This window comes from Pyrgilauda ruficollis, unplaced genomic scaffold (genome assembly GCF_017590135.1).
Source record: "Pyrgilauda ruficollis isolate IOZ18807 unplaced genomic scaffold, ASM1759013v1 scaffold133, whole genome shotgun sequence".
NCBI classification, from domain to species: Eukaryota; Metazoa; Chordata; class Aves; order Passeriformes; family Passeridae; genus Pyrgilauda; species Pyrgilauda ruficollis.
The window spans coordinates 433,648-457,338 of NW_024511766.1; the positions used below are offsets into that span (position 1 = coordinate 433,648).

The 23,691-nt window shown below is 50.3% G+C and overlaps 1 protein-coding gene across 3 annotated transcripts in view; it reads left to right on the forward strand.

Annotated features, from left to right (window-relative positions):
- ATP11C (ATPase phospholipid transporting 11C) overlaps nt 1-23,691 on the forward strand; it is a 54,678-nt gene that overhangs the window by 12,670 nt on the left and 18,317 nt on the right. For all 3 annotated transcript variants that reach the window (XR_005954462.1, XM_041459242.1, XM_041459243.1), the window contains exons 2-19: nt 4,836-4,955; nt 6,594-6,683; nt 9,893-9,973; nt 10,991-11,098; nt 11,685-11,813; nt 14,211-14,314; nt 14,928-14,978; nt 15,807-15,871; nt 16,397-16,478; nt 16,846-16,996; nt 17,784-17,981; nt 18,864-19,025; nt 19,121-19,278; nt 20,156-20,227; nt 21,101-21,174; nt 21,823-21,926; nt 22,463-22,644; nt 23,191-23,454. Coding sequence is in view for 2 of the 3 variants with exons in the window: in XM_041459242.1 (XP_041315176.1) it covers nt 4,836-4,955; nt 6,594-6,683; nt 9,893-9,973; nt 10,991-11,098; nt 11,685-11,813; nt 14,211-14,314; nt 14,928-14,978; nt 15,807-15,871; nt 16,397-16,478; nt 16,846-16,996; nt 17,784-17,981; nt 18,864-19,025; nt 19,121-19,278; nt 20,156-20,227; nt 21,101-21,174; nt 21,823-21,926; nt 22,463-22,644; nt 23,191-23,454 (2,195 nt within the window). In the remaining variant the exon portion in view is untranslated. The remainder of the gene's footprint in view (nt 1-4,835; nt 4,956-6,593; nt 6,684-9,892; nt 9,974-10,990; nt 11,099-11,684; nt 11,814-14,210; nt 14,315-14,927; nt 14,979-15,806; nt 15,872-16,396; nt 16,479-16,845; nt 16,997-17,783; nt 17,982-18,863; nt 19,026-19,120; nt 19,279-20,155; nt 20,228-21,100; nt 21,175-21,822; nt 21,927-22,462; nt 22,645-23,190; nt 23,455-23,691) is intronic.

The window sequence follows — 23,691 nt, forward strand, 5'->3', positions numbered from 1 at the left end:
AGAAAATAGCCATTATCCCCCTAGTGCCTTGATTTCAGAACTGCTGCTTCTGGCAGAACGTGGGCTTTGTAAAAGGCGCAAGTATGGGAGGGCTGGGTTACACCAAAGCATTTTCCAGAACCCGTTCACGTGTGACTTTCTCCCTGGCAGAGAAGGGGGTGCTGCAGCAGCAGCCCTGTGTGCCATGCTGGTGCAGCCGTGCCCCTGGAGCTGCCCTGGGGCGAAGCCAGGACGGGCAGCCGGCTGCCAGCCTGGGGATGGCAGGCACAGCAGCCTCGTCTGCCTCACCTTCACCCCCTGTGATTTGTGCCTGCCTCTGCGTTGTGTTCCAGCTGAGCTCCTTCAGAAGGCTGGTTTGGATGCCCTGCTGAGGGATTGACTCGCTGGTAGGCTTGGTTAGGCACCGGGGCAGTGGAACAGGAGCTCTGAGCTGGAGCTTGAAGCATTGCAGGACAGAGCATCATCTTAGGTGATGCAGGCAGGATGGTGCTCTGCTCAGAAATGCCTCCTTCTCTCCCTCCTCTCGGTTCCTGGTGTCTGCAGCGTTCCCCTGGTGCTGCTGTGATGTGTGCCAGCTGCTGGGAGCCTTCTGGGTGGCAGGGACACGGTACAGCAGGTGGGGCTGTGGTGCCTACTGCATCCCCACATCCCCGAGGCTCCGTGGGACAATGCAGTGTGGCTTCCCTGGCACTGTGCCCACACTGTGCCCAGTCTGGCACTGCTGGTCCCTACAGACAGCTCTGCTTCTCCCAGTGCTCACACAAACAGCTCTGGCCCAGGGAGGTGACAAAGTGCCTAGGAAGGGAATGCAGTTCTTTATTTTCTTGAGTAATCCTTTTGGCAGGCTTGGCTCAAAGCAGCAGGAGAAACTCTGGCTTTTGCCTGCACCAGCTCACTCCAGCACTGTGAACTGTGGGCTGTGTAGAACCCCACCAGGCAGCAAGGCAGCTGCTTGAATTGCATCCAAGTAATATTTTTTTTTTCTTTGCCATCAGAATTAAAATTTTTCATGAAAGGCAGTCGGAAAAAATCATCTAAATCCTCTCCCTGCTAATCTGCATATTTTATAATTTTCCCAAAAGCTGGCAGTTATTCCCTAAATCTGCCTCTAAGTCTCTGTTGAGAGCCGTGATTAAGACGTAGCAATCTATTAACGACCCGGAGGGCTGGGCTGGGCTCCTCCGAGGGACAGCTTTGAGCTGCTGAGCTCAGCCAGCACCTCCTGCACGGGCTGGGCTCTGCTCACCTTCTGGGGCTGGACAGAGATGGGCTGTGAAGCCTTCCAGCTTCTGGTGTGGCTGTGGGCAGGTGTGACTCCGTGGGGTGTTGAGGGGATGGGAAATGAAGTGCTGTGAGTGCTGGGAGCCTGTGAGACCCTGGAGGGAGCACCATGGGGTTACAGTGCCACTCTTACCCTGGCATTGCACTCATTGTGTAGGTGATGCTGCAGCTGAACAACAGGGATTTGGGGGTGAAAGCCCTCCTTGGAGCTGGTGCTGAACTCTGTGTGGCTTGGGCGCCACACCTGAATTTGGGCTCTCCTTGGCTCCTGCTTCACATGCACCATGCTCTCTGTGGATAGTCAGGAAATCCCTGTGAATACTTTTCCAGCAGTGCTTGAAGCAGAACTCGGTGGCTTCCGTGGCGGTGCGTGTGAGTGGCAGACCCTCACCCTGCTGCTTCCCAGGCCGTGCCAGCGGGCAGGGGAAGCTGTCACTTCCTCCCCGTGCTGGAAGGATGGTCCCCAGGCACGCCTGCTCCAGAGCCTGGGCAGGGGCACGGCGGGGACCAGCGTGGGGACGTCTGTCTCAGCTGCCTGGTACTGCTGTGGCGTGGATGGATGGCTCTGCCTCCTGCTCCTGGGGCACAGGTTGGTCAGAGCGTGGCTGGCACCTCCATCGTGCAGCAGATACATCAGGGAGCCTTTTTTGGGTCTAGTTTGTAGTTCAGAAGAGGGGCTGTTTGCTGCTGCCGTGGTGGTGGTGTGGGTGGGAGCGTGGTGGCGTTCCCTAGCTGGGAATGTGTGCCAGCCCTGCCCAGTTTGGGAGCTGGTGGAGGTGGCTGCTGCTGGGGGTGCTGGTGGCTGCTGCTGGCTCTGTCGGGAGTGCAGGGACATTGTGTGGGGCATGAGGATCCTCCTGCTCTAAGCAGCAGCCTGGAGGTGTGAGGATGCTGCAGTGGGAGCAGTCAGACCTCCCCAGGTATAGGCATGGGGTAAAAACACTTCTTTAATTACAGGTGTGCAGACATGGGTGGGAAACAGAGGAAGGGAAGAGCTCCTGCTTCCTTTGGGCAGATCCTGCTCCTGGTGCAGTAGAATCCATTCAGTTGTTGCTGCTCCATGTCCACAGGTTTTAGCTGTTTAAGTTTTTGGTTTTGACACTTCACCCAAGCAGCAGCTAGTCCCAGGACTTCTGTCTTAGTGTGTTTTTCTTCAGAGCACCTTTTCTCTAGCTGGGTTTTGTTTGCACCTTGCCAAGCTGCCTGTGATGAGCCCTTTGGACAAGGGATGCTGGGCTGGATCCTGGGCTCCTGGAGCATCCATCTGCAGAGGCTGAGCCCGTGCTGGGCAGCTGACTCGGGACAGGCATTTGGCAGTTCTGACACCTGCTCTGGTAGGGTTTCAAAGCAAGCAAGCTGTAGGGTTGAGGATTAGTATGGCTAAGTGGAGTATAAAGAGTGTTTGCTGGTGTTTTAGCAGCTCTGCTGCCTGATAATGCCCTCGAACCTGGGCATAGACTGACAAATGTCTTCCCTATTTATGTTTTAAAATTCGAAAACTGAACTCTAAGGAAATCTTACCCTGGTCTAACACCACTCTTTTCCCCTCACCCCTCTTCCCCTGTTTGCTCTTAGTGAGTATTTTAAATTCATTGTGTAATTTTAAGTTCAGCATCACAAAATGCTTCGTGGTGCTGGCCAGGTCTTCTCCCTTGGCTGTGACCATCTGTGGCAAGGACACTTTGTTAAATGAAAGGGGGAACCTTTTTCAGTGAAAAGCTGATTTTTAAACTATTGCACAGTTCTGTTGCTTTTGAAAAGAAAGTTTTCTGGTTCAGTGAGAAACCAGAGTGTGCTGGGCTGGCCAGAGCTGGGGGCTGATGGAGACAGAGCTCACGGTGCTGCCTCAGCCCCTGAGAGCTGCAGGGACCTGCCTGACCTCGGCTTTGTCACAGGCTGGGAAAGGTTTTGAGAGAAGTTACCAGAAGTTGGAAATGCTGAAGAGTTACATTGAAGTAGAGGTGCTCTGGTGCTTTTGGTGCATTCAGGTACTTTGTTTAGTATGTGTTAACATCCTCTCCTTTGGATAGGGGGGTCTGTCTGTGGTTTGCAGGGTGCTGTCACCCCTGAGGGGTGGCTGGGTGTGTGCTGGAGCCCCGTGCTGCTGCTCACAGGTGTCTTTGGCTGTGTTGTCCTGCAGAGCAGCCCTGCTTCCCTGCTGAGGTTATTCCTGCTGCTGCTCACAGGTGTCTTTGGCTGTGTTGTCCTGCAGAGCAGCCCTGCTTCCCTGCTGAGGTTATTCCTGCTGCTGCTCACAGGTGTCTTTGGCTGTGTTGTCCTGCAGAGCAGCCCTGCTTCCCTGCTGAGGTTATTCCTGCTGCTGCTCACAGGTGTCTTTGGCTGTGTTGTCCTGCAGAGCAGCCCTGCTTCCCTGCTGAGGTTATTCCTGCTGCTGCTCACAGGTGTCTTTGGCTGTGTTGTCCTGCAGAGCAGCCCTGCTTCCCTGCTGAGGTTATTCCTGCTGCTGCTCACAGGTGTCTTTGGCTGTGTTGTCCTGCAGAGCAGCCCTGCTTCCCTGCTGAGGTTATTCCTGCTGCTGCTCACAGGTGTCTTTGACCCCTGAGGGGTGGCTGGGTGTGTGCTGGAGCCCCGTGCTGCTGCTCACAGGTGTCTTTGGCTGTGTTGTCCTGCAGAGCAGCCCTGCTTCCCTGCTGAGGTTATTCCTGCTGCTGCTCACAGGTGTCTTTGGCTGTGTGCAGGGGCTGTGTTGTCCTGCAGAGTAGCCCTGCTGAGGTTATTCTGCTGCAGTTCCCTCGTCCTGCTGCTGAGCAGCGGGGCTGTCATCAGGCCCCCATGACAGGAGGCTGACATTCACTTGTGACATCTCATTCTGCTTTAAATTAAACCCCCAGCAAGCCCAGCTGGCTTCCCAGCACCATGTGTGTCATCCTGAGGAGTTTGTGCTGTGAAACTGTCTGCTTCATCATTCGTGATTTTAGCTGAGATTTTTAAATAGCAGAAGCAGACCCTTTTGGGTTTTTGAGCTCAGCACTAAATCTGTGTGTACCAGTGTGGTGGTGAGACATTTTGCATGGGTTTGAGGGTTGGACAGAAGAGTGAGTGTAAGGGAGGGTGCAGTTGCCATCATCCTCCATGCAATGAATAAACCCAGAGCTGAAGGATTCTCCAGGTCAGGACTAGGAAGAGATGTATAGATGCTGAATTATATTCCTAATGCCTTGAAGTGCTTGATAAAGACACACTCTCCTTCAAGAAGGAAAAACCACCTGGCCCAGGCTGCAGATACAGGCAGCAGCTGTCCTGCACAGGGCAGCAGTGCAGTGACCTGTGCTGGTGGGCTGTAGGGCAGGCTGTGCTCCTGAGCTGATGGCTGACCAAAGCTGTGTGTCAGGCTCAGCACATCCTTGGTGTTGCTAGATGACCTCACGTGTTCTTCATCCTCTGTGCTTCGGCTGTGGCATGGAGGTGAATTGTGGAGTTGCAGCTGCCTCGTTCCCAGCGAGCAGCGCGGTGCACTGAGGAGCTGGAAGCACGAATGCAGACATTTGGGTTCTTTGGAGCTAACAGCTGTTTCTCCCTTTGCTGGCCCGCAGTGTGCTGGCGAGGAGAAGCGCGTGGGCACGCGCACCGTGGTGGTGGGGCACCGGCCCGTGCCGGACACCGAGGCGTACGTGGCACAGAAGTTCTGTGACAACAGGATCGTCTCCTCCAAGGTGAGCCCCCCTGCCCCCTCGGGTGCTCCCCCTGCTCTCCTCCTTTGCAAGCTGGGAGAGCCCGAATTCCTCGAGGATGGAGGCAAAGGTGTCTCTGCAAGTGGAGCGACCTGGTGCTCCTTACACGCAGCTCCAGGCTCTCTCCTGGTGGTTTTTTGTTTTTTTTTTACCCTCTCAGTGGTAGTGGGAGTGTGGACAAGTTCCTTTCTTGTAGGCTGGATGGGAGCAAAGCACATGGACACATTGATTTTGTGGGGTTGGGGATTTTTTTGGTGTGTTTTTTAAAGTTTTCTGGCATCCCCTTTGGGAAGAAGAGACAGGTTAGCTGTATAATACAGTGTGAGATAACAGCAGCTCAGATTTGTAAAAGGAAGTGGCATTATTTTATAAAGGGACCAAAAAATATGATTCCCTCTTTTTTTTTTAAATTTTATTCTGTGGGATTTTTCTTTCTTGAGATAGGACAAAAATAACCATGCTCTGTTTATCCCTTTGGATGAAAGGGGGGGAAACATTCATATGGTATTAATGCAGCTTTTGTTTATGGTGGAAAACTGTGATGACACCCATCTGCCTTCTGCTTAGCTTTTTTCCATGACATTCATGAAGCTATTTCTAAAGATTTGAAGCCAATTTGAGTAAAATATCAAACAAGTGGCATTCCATATTGTCAACACAGCTGGATACGTATGCCAGTGCTCAGCATACACTTAGGCTTCAGTTTTGCTGTACTTGAGCTGCAAAAGGGTTTTTCCCTCTCCTTTGTTTCTTTGTACATCTTGGATCTTATCTGTTTTTGAATGTCTGGGTTTATTTTTGGGAAAAGCTTTCATTCTGTCCATGTTTAGTTTGTGTAGCATTGCCATTGATGTTTCCCTGGCACACAGGAGGGGCTTTCAGTGAGAATACCTTCCCCCAGCTCAGCTCCCTCCCTGACAAATGGTTTGCTTTAGCACTAATTTTAGTTCTTCCTTGATTTATTTTTGAATGTTATGTCCTTGCTCTTTTTTCCTTTTACATTTGCTAGGCCTGGGACCTGACCTGTCTCTTTATAATTAAGTGGACATTGGTCTTGAGACTTGACTGCTTATTTTTTTATTCCAGACAGACTGAAAGATACATATTAGACCCATTATTTTCCATGTTGTTGTTCAATTTCACATGCTTTCCAAAGTAAATGATTCAGCAGCCTTCTTAAAATTATAATGAAGCACAACCTAATGCTGAATTTGTATGGGCAAGCATGGCTTTTTTTCCCTTTTTTTTTAAACAAAAGCAGCTCTAAGATGGTTTTGGGAATTTGGAGAAGATGTATCCACTGTGGGCTATGTTGTAATGAAATCACCTGTGTACAAATGAATTTTTTAAAGTTGTTTCACTGTGAGCCACTCCTGACTGTTCAGCGCTCCAGCAGAGAGAGCTGGAGCAGGAATTTGGAGCAGGAATTTGGTGGCATCTCAGCACCAGCTGCACTGTGCTCCTGGCTTGGCTCTGGAGCCCTGCAGGCTGCTCAGCCAGCTCGCTGTGCTCCCCTTGCCGTGTCAGAGCAGAGCTGCTCTCCCCTCTGTGCTCGTTTGTGGCTCTGCTCCGTGTCGGCCGCGTGCCTCGCTGTGTTTGAGTGCCCCTCTCTCCCTGCAGTACACCCTCTGGAACTTCCTCCCGAAGAACCTTTTTGAGCAGTTTCGAAGAATTGCCAACTTCTACTTCCTCATCATCTTTCTTGTGCAGGTAAGAGCTTTTTGGTGGCTCTGTGGCACCGCCGGGGGCCGTGGGCTCTCGGGCACCACCGGGGGCCGTGGCTCTCGACACCGGGATGTGGCTCTCGGGGGCCGTGGGCTCTCGGGGGCCGTGGCTCTCGGGCACCGGGGGCCGTGGGCTCTCGGCACCGGGCCGTGGCTCTCGGCACCGGGCTGTGGGCTCTCGGGGGCCGTGGGCTCTGTGGCACCGGGGCCGTGGCTCTCGTCACCGGGCCGTGGGCTCTCGGGGTCCGTGGCTCTCAGGCACCGGGGATGTGGCTCTCGGGACGGGGCCGTGGGCTCTCGGAGGCCGTGGCTCTCGGGCACCGGGGATGTGGCCTCTCCGCACCAGGATGTGGCTCTCGGGCCTGGGCCGTGGCTCTCGGGCCGGGGATGTGGCCTCTCCGCACCGGGATGTGGCCCTCGGGCCTGGGCCGTGGCTCTCGGGCCTGGGCCGTGGCTCTCGGGACGGGGATGTGGCTCTCAGCATGGAGCTATCACGCTCTCCCAGGCTCCTGTTTAAACGATGAGCGCCTGGAATGTTTTGCCTGTGCAGTAAGGGGCTCTGATTTCCAGTCGCTCTGGCTGCCGCAGGAGCAGGGATCCCTCACGGCCGTGTGTGGCTCCTCTGGCAGTGTGACACGAAAGGCCAATTTACTCTGCCGTCAGCTGGCTTGCCTCCATCTCTTCATTTCGCTGGCGTTGCTCCATTTTGTCAGACCCAATTTGTAATTTGCCTTGAACTGAAGCGATACCCTGGAGTCAGGATGTCCTTTTTGTGTAGCTGGCCACTTAGTGACGTGCTATTACATTTTATCTATTGACCCTCTGGCCGTGGAGAACATGGAATATTCCTGATTATAGCTACAAACCGGGCTTGTCTAGCTGCTTGCCCATTTTAGGCACAGGTCTGTGCAGGTGAGAGAAGAGCCTGGCTGTTCCTCCTTGCCTTTATTCTGTGAGCACCTCTAAAATCAGGACACAGCCCTCGTGGTGAAGTAGAGAACAAACAAAGCCAGCTGAGCAGAGCCCAGCCTGGCAGCCCTGATCCACTGGCTGCTTACAGAGCAGCCCCCTGCCCCCAGGTGCTTGTCATGCTGGGACATGACTTGCCTTAAAAAGGCACTCAGGGCCACTCCACTCATTTTGAATACCAAGGGTTATGTCTTGAAAAATGTCACCTATATCTTGAATATAAAGATTCATTTAAATGTCTGTAAGCTAATGGGGTTGTCCCCACTGAGTGCTGCATGAGGAGTGCAGTGTCACAGTGCTGGAGGAATTGCCTGGTGCACCTGCACTACCTGTTGTGAAACATTTAATCAAAATATCTGTCTCTCTGTGATTGCAGATCCAGCTCTTTGTAAGACAAAGTAGGTGCATTCAACGTAAAACACTCTGCACACAAACAGATACAAATTCCTTTGGTTCATCTGTTGCAGCTCTCACGGGAGCCTGCAGGGAATCTCCTGGCAGAAGGGGCTGGCCTGGAGTGAGCACAGTCCCAGTGTGTTTGTAGACAGAACAAGCTGGTGGCAATAAGCTGTTTTAGGAACCTGCAGAGAGTCTCTTTGAGGAGGAAACTGGAGGTGACTTTTGGAGTGTGGTCCTTAGTGCCCTAAGGAATCTCCTAAGAAGAAACTCTTAAGTAACAGGAGGACTTTGTCACTTTTAAGTGGATTCAAATTAAGCTGCTGAAGTCCTAAACCAGTCCAAATATAGTTTCAGAGGCATCTGCCTTTCTCCTGGCTTGTTGCTTGTGTGTCCCTCAGCTTTTCACCAAGCCACAAAGGGGAAGAGTAGTGTCCAACCACAGGGTTTTTGCAGGGAGTCCAAACTCCAAATACATACACGAATTATTCCAGCACTTCATCTGATGTTATGTTCCTATATCTGTGTGGACAGAAATTGTGCTTTTTAAATATAAATACATACAACTATAACTTGTCCAGTGCAGGAAACTGTCCTGCTGGGCAGCAGGAGGTCCTCCACTTTGCCTTTCTCAGCAGAAAGCCAAAGTTCTTTTTGGATTCCCAAGACCTGTCCAATTTTTGCAAGATAACTTTTGGCTTACTGGCCTAAGCTTCGTGACACTGCCCTGGTGAGTGGCCATCACGTGTGCAGTGTAGTGTGTGACACTTGGCACTATCCTTGCTCAGAGCTGTTCCTCCAAAGTGTGGTTTCCACCAGACTTTCTGCTTGGGAGCACTTTACACCCATTTGAGTGAGACAGGGCTTCGTGTACCTGGAAATACTTTTGGTGTTTATCTTGGTTTACCCTCCTGCTGCTTAACTCATCTGCCATTTATCTGGCTGCTTCTTGTGGTGTATCTCTTCCACTTCAGAATCTTCTGGCTGTTCTCTCTGGGCTCAGTAATGCAGGGTAATATTGCAGTGTACAGCATTTCATAGTCAAAAACGTCCACGTAGCTGATAAGAGCAGTCCTGTCCTTAGCACAGCTTTTTACAGGCAGCCTGAAACAATAAATATCCAAATGCTGCTGTTATGTGAGCGTGCTGGGGAAGCACAAACAAGAGACAAAAGTCCCTTTGTGGGGACACAAAGCCTTTCTGCTGAGCTTCCCTGTCCCTTTCATCAGAGCCCTCATCTGCTGCTCGTGCTCCCAGTCTCTCCTGGAGCAGCAGGGAGCATGACCAGTTTGTGTTGTATTGCTTTGGGAGGTGGGAAGTGCTCCCTGCCCCTTATGAACCATTCTTACCCTTTGGGCCACGTCCTGGTCCAGTCAGGAGCAGCAGCAGTTTCCCACAGCCTGCAGGTTTCACTGGTGATTAAGGTCTTCCCTTGGTGCTGGCTCGAGCACTGCAGTGAGCTCAGGAAGGATCCAGCTCTGCCCCAGGGCCCCTCTGCAGCCATGGTGCCTACATCATCCTCTGAGCTCCAAATCTGAGAGCCTAAGACAAAGCCTGGAGTTCTGTTTTACTTAAATATTCATGTTCTGTTCTGCAGTATATTTCGTAGGTAATTTGGGCTGATGGCTGTTATTTTTAGCCTCCCAATGTCAGTGGTTCAAGATGACTGGTGCTTCCCTCCCTTTCATCACCAGCCCTTCCTTCTCTTTCTCCCCTGCTAGGCTCTGACCTGCCCTCAGTGGGATAAGCACCCTTTTCCCCCCATAACCAAAGTCTTGGTTTCTTCTGCTGCCTGAAACCCAGGGCTCAGCAATGTTTTTCTCCCTGCAGGTGATAGTGGACACCCCAACCAGCCCTGTGACCAGTGGCCTCCCGCTCTTCTTTGTCATCACTGTCACAGCTATCAAACAGGTACAGCTGTCGGTGTGGGGGGGAGATGCTCTTTGAGACAGGTAGAGAAGCATGTATTTAAATGTGCTCAGAAGCCACCGACATGAGCTGGTAGGTTTGGTGCACCCTCTTAGAGGGTGAGACGGTGCTGGTGCTTTTCAAGAGAGGCTGCACTTTGAGTGTGGGGGTTGGTGTCTCCTGTTCTGGCAGTGTAAAGCATCCCTGTGCTGTTGAAAGCGGGCCATGAGGGTCAGTAAAGCTTTCTGCTGTAGGTCTGGTGTTATTTGAATGTTTTTCCTCTTCTTGGAAACACTCCCTGAGTCCTTGCAGAGACGTGCTCCAAATACAGCCCACGCTCTGCTCCCATGTTGGTAGGTGGAAAGGACAGGTTCTGTTCAGCCACTCAGCTAGTCCTGAAAACGTGTACTCCTCATCTTCTTGCAGTGTGAAAAGACCTTTTGCCTCCCATCACAGGCACACATGCCATTTAAAATTTCCTGAGTGAATAATAAAAAAAGAAGTTTCATCTACAGGGGCTGGAAAGAGAGAGCTAGAATAAAATCTATCTGCTTCAAATCTCAATGCTTATTCTTCCAGTAAAGACAGGAGAGGAAGAGTCTCATCCTGCGTTACCATAGGAAAGAGTTGCAGGCTGCTGAGTGTATTATTCATATTATCAGTCTGTTCTTACCAAAGCTGAGAATAATAGAAATGTGTTACAGTAGTTTAGCTGCTTGTTGCATGCCCCGCATATAGATTATTTTTGTGTTATTTTAATCTGTTCTGAATCTGTCAAATATGCATATGAAGGTTTTTTAAATGAATTGATTCAGTCTGAGCCACTCTGGTTGATGTTTTGTCAGGCATGAAGGAGGTCTGAGGACGGTTGCCTTATTCATTGTTTTCATGTGTCCCTCTGATCCTCACTCCTTTTTCATGAATTTACTCACTTTGTGTTTGCCTGTGCCTTAGGGGTACGAGGACTGGTTGAGCCTTTTTCATGAGTTTACTCACTTTATGAGTTTGTCTGTGCCTTAGGGGTACGAGGACTGGTTGAGGCACAGAGCTGACAACGAAGTGAACAAGAGCAACGTCTTTGTTGTGGAAAATGCAAAGCAAGTGCGGAAAGAGAGTGAAAAAATCAAGGTAACTGTTAACTGAGAGCCTGCATGTGGCTCTGACTGGGGCTGATGGGAACACAGAGCTGTGTGCTGAGGGGACAAGGGCAGGGCAGGAGTGGTGTCCTGGGTTAGAGCTGCCCCAGCTTGCTCACTTTCAGATGAGATGCTCCCAGAGCTGTTCCCGGTTAAGGAGTGAAGCTGCCTTTGATTTCTTCTGAAAAGCTGTCTCACAAAAGCTGTACCGGGGCTGACAGGTGACAGATCTGTCAGCATTTTGCACTTCTCCAGGACAGGCAGTCCTCTTCTATTTCCTGCTCTCCCAAGGACACCAGGAGAGTACACTTAGCTTTGATGTTAATTTATCACACTGCACTTCAGGCAAGTACAGTCTCTTGCTCCATCAAGATTTAGCAGAGAAATAAACACTGACTGTGCCACGTGGGTGCTCTGAGTCAGTGCAGGGCTGGGTCATCCCATCAGCCTCTGGAGTGATGTTCAGGGATCTGTGCTCCTCTTGGACCCCAGCTTGCCTCTTAGGCTTTGAGAGAAGCTGAATCACACTCATCTCATAACTCAGAGGGCTTTTCATGTGAATGTTTCCTTTCTCCCAGGTTGGAGACATAGTAGAAGTGAAAGCAGATGAGACCTTCCCCTGTGACCTGATATTTTTGGCCTCCAGCAGCACTGATGGGACCTGTTACGTCACCACAGCGAGCCTTGACGGCGAGTCCAATTTCAAGGTCAGGGTCTGGCTGGGGCAGCGTGGGGAGCTGGTGCTTGGCTACCTGGGCACGGCCCTACTTGGGTGGAGGGGGCTGTGCTGAGCTGGAGGTGCTGCCATGGAGCCCATCCCTGTGGCTGCGCGGCTCTCGAGCAGCTCCTGCTCCTGTGTGCTGCTGGTGCGTCAGCAGTGAGCCTGAGGGATGGTTTGTGCTCTGCTCTGTCTGCCAGGGCTGTTGCTGCTGGTGCTGCCCCAAATTGGATTGCCATTTATTGATAGAGCCCTGCTGCCCAGCGCAGGCAGCGTGTCAGGGCTCCCTGCTGCAGCCACACTGGGAGCTCTGCTGCCTCTGGGGAGCAGTGCCTGCAGCTCTCCAGCCCCTTCCCAGGCCCTGCCAGCACTCCTGCTCCTTAACCAAGCATTGCCAGCGAGAGCAGGGACTTCTTTGGGGCAGCATGTCTAGATTCATTTGGGGAATTTTCACCAGCGTGAGAAAAGCATCGCTTCTGGGATTTTCCCTCCCTTTCCCTGAAGCAAGCAGTGAAACTTCATACTAGTCTTGCTCAGGATGAATATCTCCAGTTTATTTTCTTTCTTTCTCTATCTCCCCTTCTCTAAACTAAGGGAAAGAAGCAACAACAAAGAGCTAATATACGTCAGAAGACATGAATGTTTGGTTGCACTTGAGTTTGATAAATATTTGCATAAGTATAATGCATAATATAATAATATTATAACAATATGCTAAGTATATTTGATAAATATACAGATACTAGCAGCTGCAGTAGTAGGACTGGAAAATACTTTACCATGATGTGATTCATTCCAGCACACTCTGAAGTCAGTGGGAATACCGCTGTGGATCTGATGTGTTTGTCTGGGATTTGTGGCTCTTCTCCATGGGCAGCTGTTGGCTGGTGCTGGATAACCTGAGTGGGAGCTGGTGGCACAGTGCTGGTTTCACTAGTGAGGAGGAGTTGGAGCTTTGAAGTGACTTGAGGCTAAAAATAGCTAACCATGTTAAAAGGCTATTGCTTATTTGTGTCAGGTGTATTATATGCATGAGTTCACATTACTTTTGCAGAATCTTGGCTCTTACTAACTTGTGAGTCTGGAGATGTGATGCTGAGTTTCTATATCAAGCACTGTGGTGTTTTTTTCTTGGTTTGTGGGTTCCTGTAGGTGACTGGGAGCTGTCTCTTGTTTCAAGAGGAGGTGAAGATGAGTTTGAAGGGGGAGAGGGAATAGAAAAGCCAGCTCTGTTTGGGGAGATAGATCTAACATTAGGAACCAGGGTTTGCTGCAAAAGGGGGTGAGGGAAGCACGTTTGGGTAATCAGCAGACCTCATCTGCAGGGTATTGGCTGCCTTCCTGGTGGGAGTTTTTTGGCATTTGGGGCATGTCAGGTTGGGGTATGGGAAAGGTGTCTGTCTGGGTGAAACTGGAGTAGAAACGTGAAAGATTTTGTCAGGGCTCTGTCTTTGAAGCACAAATCTTTGGCCATACGTTAGCTAACAGAACATGTGTTTTCTAAAAGCACTAAAGGATGTAAAGACCATGGAATTGATTGGGAGGTGGCTTTGAAGTATCACTCAGGGATTGCAGTGTCTCTGCTGCTGGAGCATTGCAAAACCCCACATGAGGGCTGGGTTTGGTGCTGGGCGCTGCAGGAGCAGTTTTGACTTGTGTTTCACCAAAGCTGTGATCCATCCATGTGTGCTGGAAGAGGCAGGCAGGCCAGCAGAGCACACGGAGCAGGGGATGGCTCCTGCCGTGGCTGCAGCGTGTGTGAGTCCCGGGCTGCAGGGAAGGGATGCACGTCAGGAGCGGAGGAAGCGCTTTAATGGATTTGTTTATGAAGATGGATCGAGGCAGCCTGCCGTGCAGCCCGCCGTGACTTGGAGCTCGGAGTAGCTCCTATAAATAGAGCCTGAAAGGCAGCGAGCAGATCCTTTGTGGGCTTTTCAGTTAATTATGAGAGATGAACCTTTGCAGCAGCAGCTGCTAAAAATAGCTTGGAGTCTGCCAGTGCTCTGCCTGGTCCCTGCTGCTGGAGCTGGTGTCTCATTACCGTCAGGAACCAGCTCAGGTGGTGAGCCCCTTCTTCACAGGGCCACCTGCGGCCTCCCCTCCACCCCAGCCAGGGCAAGTCCCCAGGGAAAACCCAAGGATGCTCTGCTTTTGGTGGATGCCTTACTGAGACACCCAGCAGCTGCTTGCTACTGTGGTTTCTCTTAGCACTGGTGACTTCATTCTTTCTCTGACAGAATGCTTTGTGGGAGCGTGGTGAGGGCTGGGAGAGCTGCTGGTGCTGGCAGGCTTGTGCACGGTGGCACATTTGAAGTGATGGGGTGTAAAACGTGAGGATGGGATTGCTGTTGGGGTTGTGGTGACAGTGCCTGTGCTCCTGTGGCAGACTCACTACGCGGTGCGGGACACCACCGTGCTCTGCACCGATGAAGCCATCGACACCCTCACGGCCACAATCGAGTGTGAACAGCCACAACCCGACCTCTACAAGTGAGTCTGTCCCTCCTGCCTGCCCCCCTGCCTGTCCTGCCCTGCAGCTGCCTGGGTCATCCCCCTGCAGACAGCTCAGCACCGTCACTTGGGGATCTGCAGCTCAGCAAAGCAAAGTTCATCTTCTTTGTGTCAGGGACCAGAAGGTGTCTCAAGGCACTGACAAGCTACTGTGTCTGCTCTGTATGAGCATGGCAAAGTCTTCAAAGCTCAGTGTCTTTGCAGAAAAGCCTCCCCTGTGCAAAAGTTTTTGTGGTGCAATGAGCTGTTTTTTGTCAGCTCAGCAGCAGTGATGGTCCATGTACCTGTTTTTGGGCTGCTCTTACCTTCCCTGTAAGGTTCATTGGGCTGAATGACTACCAGGAGTAAGTGGCCCCTGTGGCTAGATCCCCTGGGGAGGTTTTCTGGGATGTGCTGGGGTGTGTAAGCAGCCCTGAGCATGAGGGCTGTGTGGCTTCTCCCTGTCCTGAGCACAGCCACCCCTCTGAAACATTAAGCTCTCAAATTCACTTGTTTATGGATTTGCTTCCATTTCCTGTCAATGACTTTTCTTTGTTATGTTTGTAGTGTCTATAGTATGTTTGTAATACAAGTTTTTCATATTTTATCACAGATTTGTTGGAAGGATTATCATCTATGGAAGTAACCAAGAGCCTGTAGCCAGGTTGGTCCTGCAGCTGCCTGTTAGCCCTCCTCAGAGGGGTTGGGCATCTACAGAGAATTTCAGAGATCTGAGCTTGTCCTGCCATCATTTGGGAATATTTTTTTCTTTAACCATTCCAAAGATTTAATTCTAAAAGGAAGCCTCCCTTCTGCCATCCTGATTTGTTTGAGCCCCTTTTGGGGAATCGGTGCAGGACCACCTGGTAATGTCCTGTCCTGCTGGTGGGGCACAAATTTACCAGGCAATGACAAAATATTGTCAGTGGAAGGTAAGCAAGAACTCAAACATCAGTCAGAATGTTCCACGGAAGAAATGAGTGAGTGATGTTCAAAAGCCATCCAAAACAGCTGGCTCTCACCAGAGCATGTTGGATGGCTTTTGTGCTCTGGTGGGTCTGTTCATACCCTGGGAGCAGCAGGGAAGCTGGGGGTCTCAAAGAGAAATAAAATGGGGCTGTCAGCTTTGATGGTGCCATTGACTGACTGGGCTGGAATGGACAGGCTTCTGATGATTTTAACTTTGCATTTTTATATGAGTACTGGAACATACTGGATCTGAACTTTTTGCAATTATTCCTCACAAGCCTTACTGAAAGTCCCACAATAAGAGTGGAATCTTGCATCAGGGATAGTATCTGTAAGAGGAAATGGAAATGTAGTTATATAAAGAGAAAAACAAACTCAAGCAAGGCCCCAATTTAACAAACAAATAATGTAATCAGACCTAAGGAAACTTTGTTTGTCTTTCTATTCTATTTCTAATTCTAATTTATAAAGTAGTTTGAATGTTCTTTGAGTGATGTAATGTTATAACTTATTTTATGTTTAGGTCTTTGGGTCCTGAAAACCTGTTGTTGAAAGGTGCTACCCTCAAAAATACCAAGAAGATTTATGGTGAAGTTATTTTTGTTTATTTAAATAGTTCTGATAGGTGGTGGCAAATGTAGATGTTCACTACTGAATCTGGAGAGGGACCACACTTCTCTACAGCCTGTCTGCCTGGGCTGTACAGCTGCAGTTTTCCTGCAAGCTGGTTGCACAGTGGCCAGGGTGCAATTAGGAGGCACTGGTTCTATCTGCAGGGCTGTTAACACACCCGAGCAAGCTTTTCCTTTTGCCTGAAACACCATGAGCAAGGAGCTGTCCCCAGATCCTCTGCTGGGAGCACAGCCTCAGACACTGGTGTGGGTGTGATGGGAGGCTGATGCTTCCCCTGGCTCTGTGTGATCCGTGGGCTCCTGCTCATGCTCTGGGGTACAGCAGTGGCATTCCTTAGCAGCCTCAGAGGCTTCTGGAGCTGAGCAGCCCTTGGGTAATGCCTCCTCCTTCAGCTGGGACTGCAGTTGGATGTAAACACCGGTGCCCCTGATGGCCCAGTGCCAGCTGGGTCCCTTACCAGCCCTGCTTTGATGCCTGCAGGAGTTGCAGTCTACACTGGGATGGAAACAAAAATGGCTCTCAACTACCAAGGGAAATCTCAGAAACGGTCTGCAGTAGAGAAGTGAGTATTTATATTCAGAAAAAAGTAAAACCTGTTGGATTTGGGTTTGTTTTTAGTGGATGGCTTGTACAGAAGTAATCCCCCTAATCTGCTGCCTTTTGTTTCAGATGCTCTCTGGTTGCATAGAAAAATCTGGGCATTTGATAAAGCATATCTTGCAAGAAGCAGCATCATTTAGTAGCTTTTTTATTTAAAAACAAAATTAAGAATGTTTAAATATATGAACCTGACCCTGAATATCAGCAGTGTCAAAAGCACTTGTTCTGTAATTCCTTCTTAAAAGTAAGGAAGTCTTGTGCTTGTCTATTTACATGTTTTTCTTGACAAAAATAGCTGCAAGAATTTAAAAAAGAAACCTGTTTTTCAGATCCATCAACGCCTTCTTGATAGTGTATTTGTGCATCCTATTGGGCAAGGCCACTGTGTGCACAACTCTGAAATACGTCTGGCAGAGTAATCCATTTAATGATGAGCCTTGGTACAACGAAAAGACTAAAAAAGAGAGAGACACGTTCAAGGTAAGTGCATTTGTATTTCAGCTTTACTTACTCTGGCTGTTTAGTTTCATCTGATAGTGCCTGCTGCCAGCCCTGGGAGTCCTGTTTGCTCACACAAAGTGCTGTTGTTTCCTTTGGTCTCTCCTGCTGTTTGTGCTTCTTGTGTGCCCCTCTTGTGCTTGTGCACAGTGGTATTTGTGTGGAACAGGGGCACAGCATAAATAAATTCTGTATAATGTAGAAATGCAGCTGATGTAACCTGGGTCCTCATCTGAACTCGAGATATCTTTTATGAATAGGTAAACCTAAATTGAGGCCATGTCAACCAGTTTGTTAAACTTGCCCAGACGTGGGCAGTCAAGCCTGAGAGAGTGAGTATAAGTGTGTAGAGATCTTCACTGGATGGGTTATTGAGTTGATGGGTGATGTACAGGGATGTCACTGCACACTTGTACCCTTGCCACAGCTTGACTGGTCTCAAGCCACCTGCTCCTTTTTTCTGGTGACTTGGGGTCAGGATGAGCCTGTAGCAGTATATTCTTGAGAGGAATGTGCTTATGAAACATTGTTGTAGTCACTAGGAAGCAGTGAGATGTGCTTGTGTTCCTGGTAACTGCAGAAGACAGTGGGATTTTCTGTGCCAAAGGAAAATGGGATTTAGCTCTGTATCTCAGCTGTATTCATTTTCATGTTGTTCTTTCCTATTTAACCTCTTCTGAGAAGCTACCTAGAATCCCTGAGGTGTTGCTGCAAACTGCCCCTGTGTCCTGACAGCCACAGGCTGCATCTTCTCCTCTTTCCTCTGCAGGTCTTGCGGATGTTCACGGACTTCCTGTCCTTTATGGTCCTCTTCAATTTTATTATCCCAGTCTCCATGTACGTCACAGTGGAGATGCAGAAGTTCTTGGGCTCCTTCTTCATCTCCTGGGACAAGGAGATGTATGACGAAGAGATACAAGAGGGAGCACTGGTGAACACCTCGGACCTGAATGAAGAGCTGGGGCAGGTCAGAGCGTGCTGTGTTTGCGTCTGTCGGGATGAAAACGGGGCTGAAGGTGCCCTCCCTGCCAGGAGCCTTGCTGTGGCAATCCCTGGCAGTCCCCTCGGGCCAGAGCTTCACCCAGAGCTGTGGTGGCACTTTCCATTTGATGTGATTCCACTGGCTCTGCCAGCCAGATAAGGTTATAAATAGTGCATGAAAGAGCAGGAATTGGGTCACGCCGATTGTTTCCATTTTGGGGAATATCAGGCGCAGCGCTCTGCGTGTCAGGGTGCTTTGCTTTCACTGCCTCAATTAAAAATTAAAAATCCTCTGTCTCTTTGAGGATTAGTGGAAATGTCTGCCCAGTCATCTCCCTGGGCGTGCAGAGCACGTGCAGCTGTGCTGCTGCTGCCTCGCTGGGACACCTAGACAGCTCAGGCTTCCCTCTCTGATCTGCAGTGGGAGAGATGAGTGCAGGGCATGTGTAGTGCCTCCTGCTTTTGATTTTGCTTTAAAAACAATAATAAAATTGCACTTGGAGTAGCAATTAGCTAATTGAAATACAGCTCTGAGATGAAAATCCCCAAAGGAGGCAGCAGACCTGCAGCAGCAGTTCTGTAAGCACTAGGGCTTTAGCAGAGAACCCAAGAAAGAGAATGAGGGGAAAGTGAAGAGCCTGGAGACAGATTTTAAGTCTTCAGAAGCTGCCTCCTGCCACCTGTGCAACAGCCTGAAAACCAAAGGAGCAAAGTAGCAGAACTGCAGTGATGCAGTGGGGCAGCTGTGTCTTGCATTGGGTTAGGATAGCCAAGTGCCCTCCGCTCTGGCACAGACACACTGAAATGCCCCAGGCTCTGTTCTGGGGGCTCCTTGCCCAGCCCTGTGGCAGCTGCCTGGTGCTTGCAGGTGGAGTACGTGTTCACAGACAAAACCGGGACGCTGACAGAGAACAGCATGGAGTTCATCGAGTGCTGCATCGACGGGCACAAGTACAAAGACTGCATCACAGAGGTGGATGGCTTCTCCCAGACCGATGGACCCCTCAAATACTATGGCAAGGCTGAGAAGGTAGGAGGTGTGCGTGCTGATGGCTGTAAGGGTTTGGTGGCCAGCTCCTGGCTGGGTGTTCAGCTGGTAACGAGCCCTCCCTCCCTCCTGCCCAGAGCCGTGAGGAGCTGTTCCTGAGAGCCCTGTGCCTGTGCCACACGGTGCAGATCAAGGAGGCAGACCAGGTGGATGGGCTGATGGCACACCCAGAACGCAAATACACCTATATCTCCTCCTCCCCAGATGAAATCGCTTTGGTGAAAGGCGCAGAGAAGTAAGAATATGAAGATGTTGGCTCTTTATTTCCCTCTCTCTGGTGGGAAGGAGGGAGCATGATCTGAAGGTGACAGACCCCTTTCCATGGTCTCTCTGGGGAAGCATGTTGTGATACCATTGCTGAAGCTGAGCTGCAGTGCTGTGAGCCTGTGGGATTAAGTGAGCTCTCTGTTAAAGGGGTGCTCTGTAAAGGCTCTTCCCTGAGCAGCTCCCTAGGAGGCCATGGTTTGCATTCACTGAGAGCAGCCCCAGGGTGCTGCTGTGCCCAGCTGTGGCACAGGCTTCTTTGCTGGAGCTCACATGGCCTTGTGCTTGAGTCCCCTAGAAACAGAGACCAGTTACCATGTGCATATTGCAGTGAAACTTTTTCCTTGCCATGCAGTGGCAAAATAATAGGATGGTTACTTCTGTCAGTCCCACATTTGAATCCTGCCTGAGATGCTCGAGGGCAGGCTGGGTGGGGCTTGGAGCAGCCTGGTCTAGTGAAAGGTGTCCCTGCCCATGGCAGGGCTTTGGGATTAGGTGACCTCTCCAGCCCAAACCATTGGTGACTCTGTGCTCTTGCCAGCCCCTCGCTTCAGATGGAGGCTGGTGCAGCTGTGTACACTTGCTCATGGCTTGTAAAGCTGCCAGAGAGCCAGTGGACCGTGTCCAGAGGCTCTCTGTCTGTATGCTCCAGTGCCCAGGCTCTCCAGGGGATGGGAGCAGTTCCAGGACATCATAGCAGGCTCTGCATGGAGCAAACAAACATCCAGCCTTAGCTCGGGCTCACCGAGCTCTCCTCTGCAGTGCAGAGGTGAAATGAGAACATTATTATGTATGATATGTGCCAATGGGTGTTTTCAATGCTCTTCTGTCCTTTTGTTTATTGACAGGTATGGTTTCACTTTTCTAGGACTTGAAAACAATTTCATGAAAATACGAAACCAAAAGAATGAAACTGAGATGTAAGTGCTGCTGGGGCTGCTGAGGGACAGGGCTGCTCTTCTGCACCACTCCCACCCAGCTAATCGAGTTTGGTCAACCTGGCAAGGTCAAAGCTGTTCCTTGAGGGCAGCCAGACCGTGCTGACCTGCCCCAAAACTGCTGTCCCATTTACAAAGCACAGCACGTCAAGCTGTAGGCAAAAAGAGTCACTTGCAGAAAACCACGGGTGGTTTTCTCATGTCTAAATTCAGGTCCCTCAAGAGCCTGCAGTCCTTTGTAGGTATCCTTCATCTGCACCAGCTTGTGCAGGTGGCTCCTGGGATTCACGAGGTGGCTGCTGACCTTACGGGCCGTGGCTGGGGCTCACAGCAGGACACTGTCAGCCTGAACTCGTGACACGGCTCCATTCTCTGTAACCATTTTTCCCCTCCCAAGCTGAAAATAGTTAGATTTTATCCTGTGCTCACAGTTTGGTGGACATCTGTGAGTCACTGACCCAATCCCAGCACTCCCTGAAAACTTGCCTTCACAAGCCAGTTTCACTTCTTACTTCCTTAATGAAGAAACTACTTATTTAACTGTGAGACTCAGTGTTACTGCTTGTGGCATGTGGTGCCCCATTCCCTGCTGAGCCCCTGCCCAGCCTGGGGGCTCAGTGCCCTGGTGGGTACCCACACCCTCAGTCCCATGCTCAGAGCACCATAGGACTATTGCAATTTGGATTTTTTTCCTCCATTTTCTTGTGCACTAGCTGTAAAATTAATTCCCAGGTGGCTGCTGCCACTTGTAGGGTGTATTGATTTCTGCAGCTCATTGTTAGTGATTTTCTGTCTGATATAGTTATTTTTCTATTTTCCTTTACTGAGTCAAAGCTTTTTTCTCTTTCTCTAAAGGTACCAACTTCTCCACGTGTTGAACTTCGACCCTGTGCGGCGCCGCATGAGTGTCATTGTGAGAACCAGCACAGGTACAGGCACAGTGATCTGTGGGCTCTCCTGCCTGTGTGCACAGCTGTAAGGCACATCCTGCTCCTTCCTGTCACCCACACAGGCTGAGCTCTTAGGTTTTCTAGGCAGGTCTAACTAAATTCTGTACTGGGGCTGCTTGCTGTAGAGTTAATTTTCTTTCATGGGAGCTGTTTGGGACCAGCAGCACATCAGGGGATGAGAACAGTGACCCATGGAGAGCTCCCTGCCTGCCTTGTTCCAGGCTGGAACAAGCACAAGGAAGACATGTGAGAATGTCCCCTGGGTGGGATGGGATTTCATGGGAATAACAGACAACAATTCAGAGGTCACCATCCTTCTCAAGTGTCAGTCCTGCAAGGTTTGGGATGCTGCTTTTACCCTCCCTGGAAAGGTTGCCAAAGCTTACAGATACAATGTCCAGCCTGTTGCAGAAAACTTGCTCAGAGGCAGGTAGGGACACCCAGAGTCTCGGCCAGAGGAGTTTCACAGGCTGAGCAAAGGCCATTTTTGGTAGGCAGTTGGGTTTCTAGCAGTACCCTCTTTAGTCCTCCCAGATTTCCTCCCTCTGCAGCACTTGCTTGCTGTTGGCATGGTTAACTCTTTCTGCAGCTTGTGAGTGCTATGAACTATTTATGATTTGCTTTTAGGAAAGTTGCTTCTCTTCTGTAAAGGAGCAGACTCCTCTATTTTTCCAAGGGTGCAGCAAGAAGAAATCCAACAAACAAAAGTCCATGTGGACCGCAATGCTATGGTGAGCACACGGGTGGAATTTGGCTGGCTCCTGGGGTCAGGAAAGCCTTATTCCAAACATAGGGATGTGACCTTGCTTTGGAGTGAAGTGTTGGAAATGTGAGTGTCACTTCACATTGTTTTGATGCCAGGCTTCTTTCCTTTTCTGTTTGGTTGGCTTCCACCTTTATTTGATATACTTATATGGTCTCCATCACAGTTGTCCAAGCATCTCCCAGGCAAGTTAAAAATAGAAGTAACAGCAGCAGCCTGGTCCCAGTCATGGTGGCACCCAGTCCTGCTCTCCCTGCTGGCTCCTCCCAGCCCTGCTCCTTCTCTTGCTTTCTTTCTGCACATAACAGGCAGAACCACGATTACTCTGTATAAATGCAGAAAATTGCTCTTTTGACACAAGCCAACAAATTATCCTTGCCCTCAGGGCCCGTACTGCCAGAAGCACTGAGGGTAGACAAAAGCACCAACCCTGAAGTGAGGAGCTGTAAAAAATCTGGATTCAGGGCATTTGTCCACTTTGTTTTCTTTCCCTCCCACTGCCAGGATGGCTACCGAACACTCTGTGTGGCCTTCAAAGAGCTAACTGAAAAGGAGTATGACAAAATTGACAGACAGCTCAATGAAGCCAAGATGGCTCTGCAGGACAGGGAGGAGAAGATGGCCAAGGTTTTTGATGACACAGAGGCAGACATGCACCTGATTGGGGCTACTGCTGTAGAGGACAGGTAAGGAGGTGGCTGCAGCAGCAGCACTGTGGTGCCTGTGGTTTCTCTGTGACGTGGCCTTGTGGCCTGGACTCGCCCTGGTGGAGCTGAGCAGCCAGGCAGAAGCTGGCAATGTCCAGGACAATTAATTACACCGTGGCACAACCCATTTCACAGTGCCCTAGTTGCTTAAATTGGCTGGTGTAGTAGGAATTGGGATTTATTAATGAAACTACAGAAATACTTGCACTTCTGGAGAGTGAATTAAGCACACAGCATTAATTTGCACATCAAAACAAATTCAATTCCACATTCAGTTACAGTAACTGCAAGTGTAAATTAAACTCTTACTGTGAGGCCTAAGAGTCAAGAGTATAAAGCAGTGATTTTTCTTTTTGTCTGCAAATAAAAATTTGGTGTTAGTGACTTGTAATCCTCACTCCTGTGGCAGTGGTCTCCCCAGCATGGGAAAAGTCAGTTACCTTCTCTGAGCTGGTGTTTGTGGCTGCAGAACCAGACCCAGGGCTGTGTGGATGAGGTGAAGTGATGCTTTGCTTCTGCTCGCAGGCTGCAGGAGCAGCTGGCAGAGACCATCGAGGCCCTGCACGCAGCTGGCATGAAGGTTTGGGTGCTGACAGGAGACAAGATGGAGACTGCCAAATCCACCTGCTACGCCTGCAGGCTCTTCCAGACCAGCACGGAGCTGCTGGAGCTGACGGCCAGGACGGTGGGCGAGAGCGACAGGAAGGAGGATCGGCTCCATGAGCTGCTGCTGGAGTACCACAAAAAACTCATTCAGGACCTTCCCAAAAACAGGGGGGGCCTGAAGAGGTGAGTGAGCCACAGGACCCAGCCTTGTGCCTTTCAGTTGCAGGTTTGGTGCAGAGGTAGGACCATGCTGGGGGCTGGGTACCTGCAGACACTGTGACTGGCTCCTTTGCTGTGCTCATCATCTCTGGTATTACCTGGCTTTGAACTTTATTGCACTCTTCCTTCAGTGAAGGGCACGTGCTAAGTCTAAGCTTTTTAAAATTGCTAAGCCCCAAAAAATGGATGGGAAGAAGATTA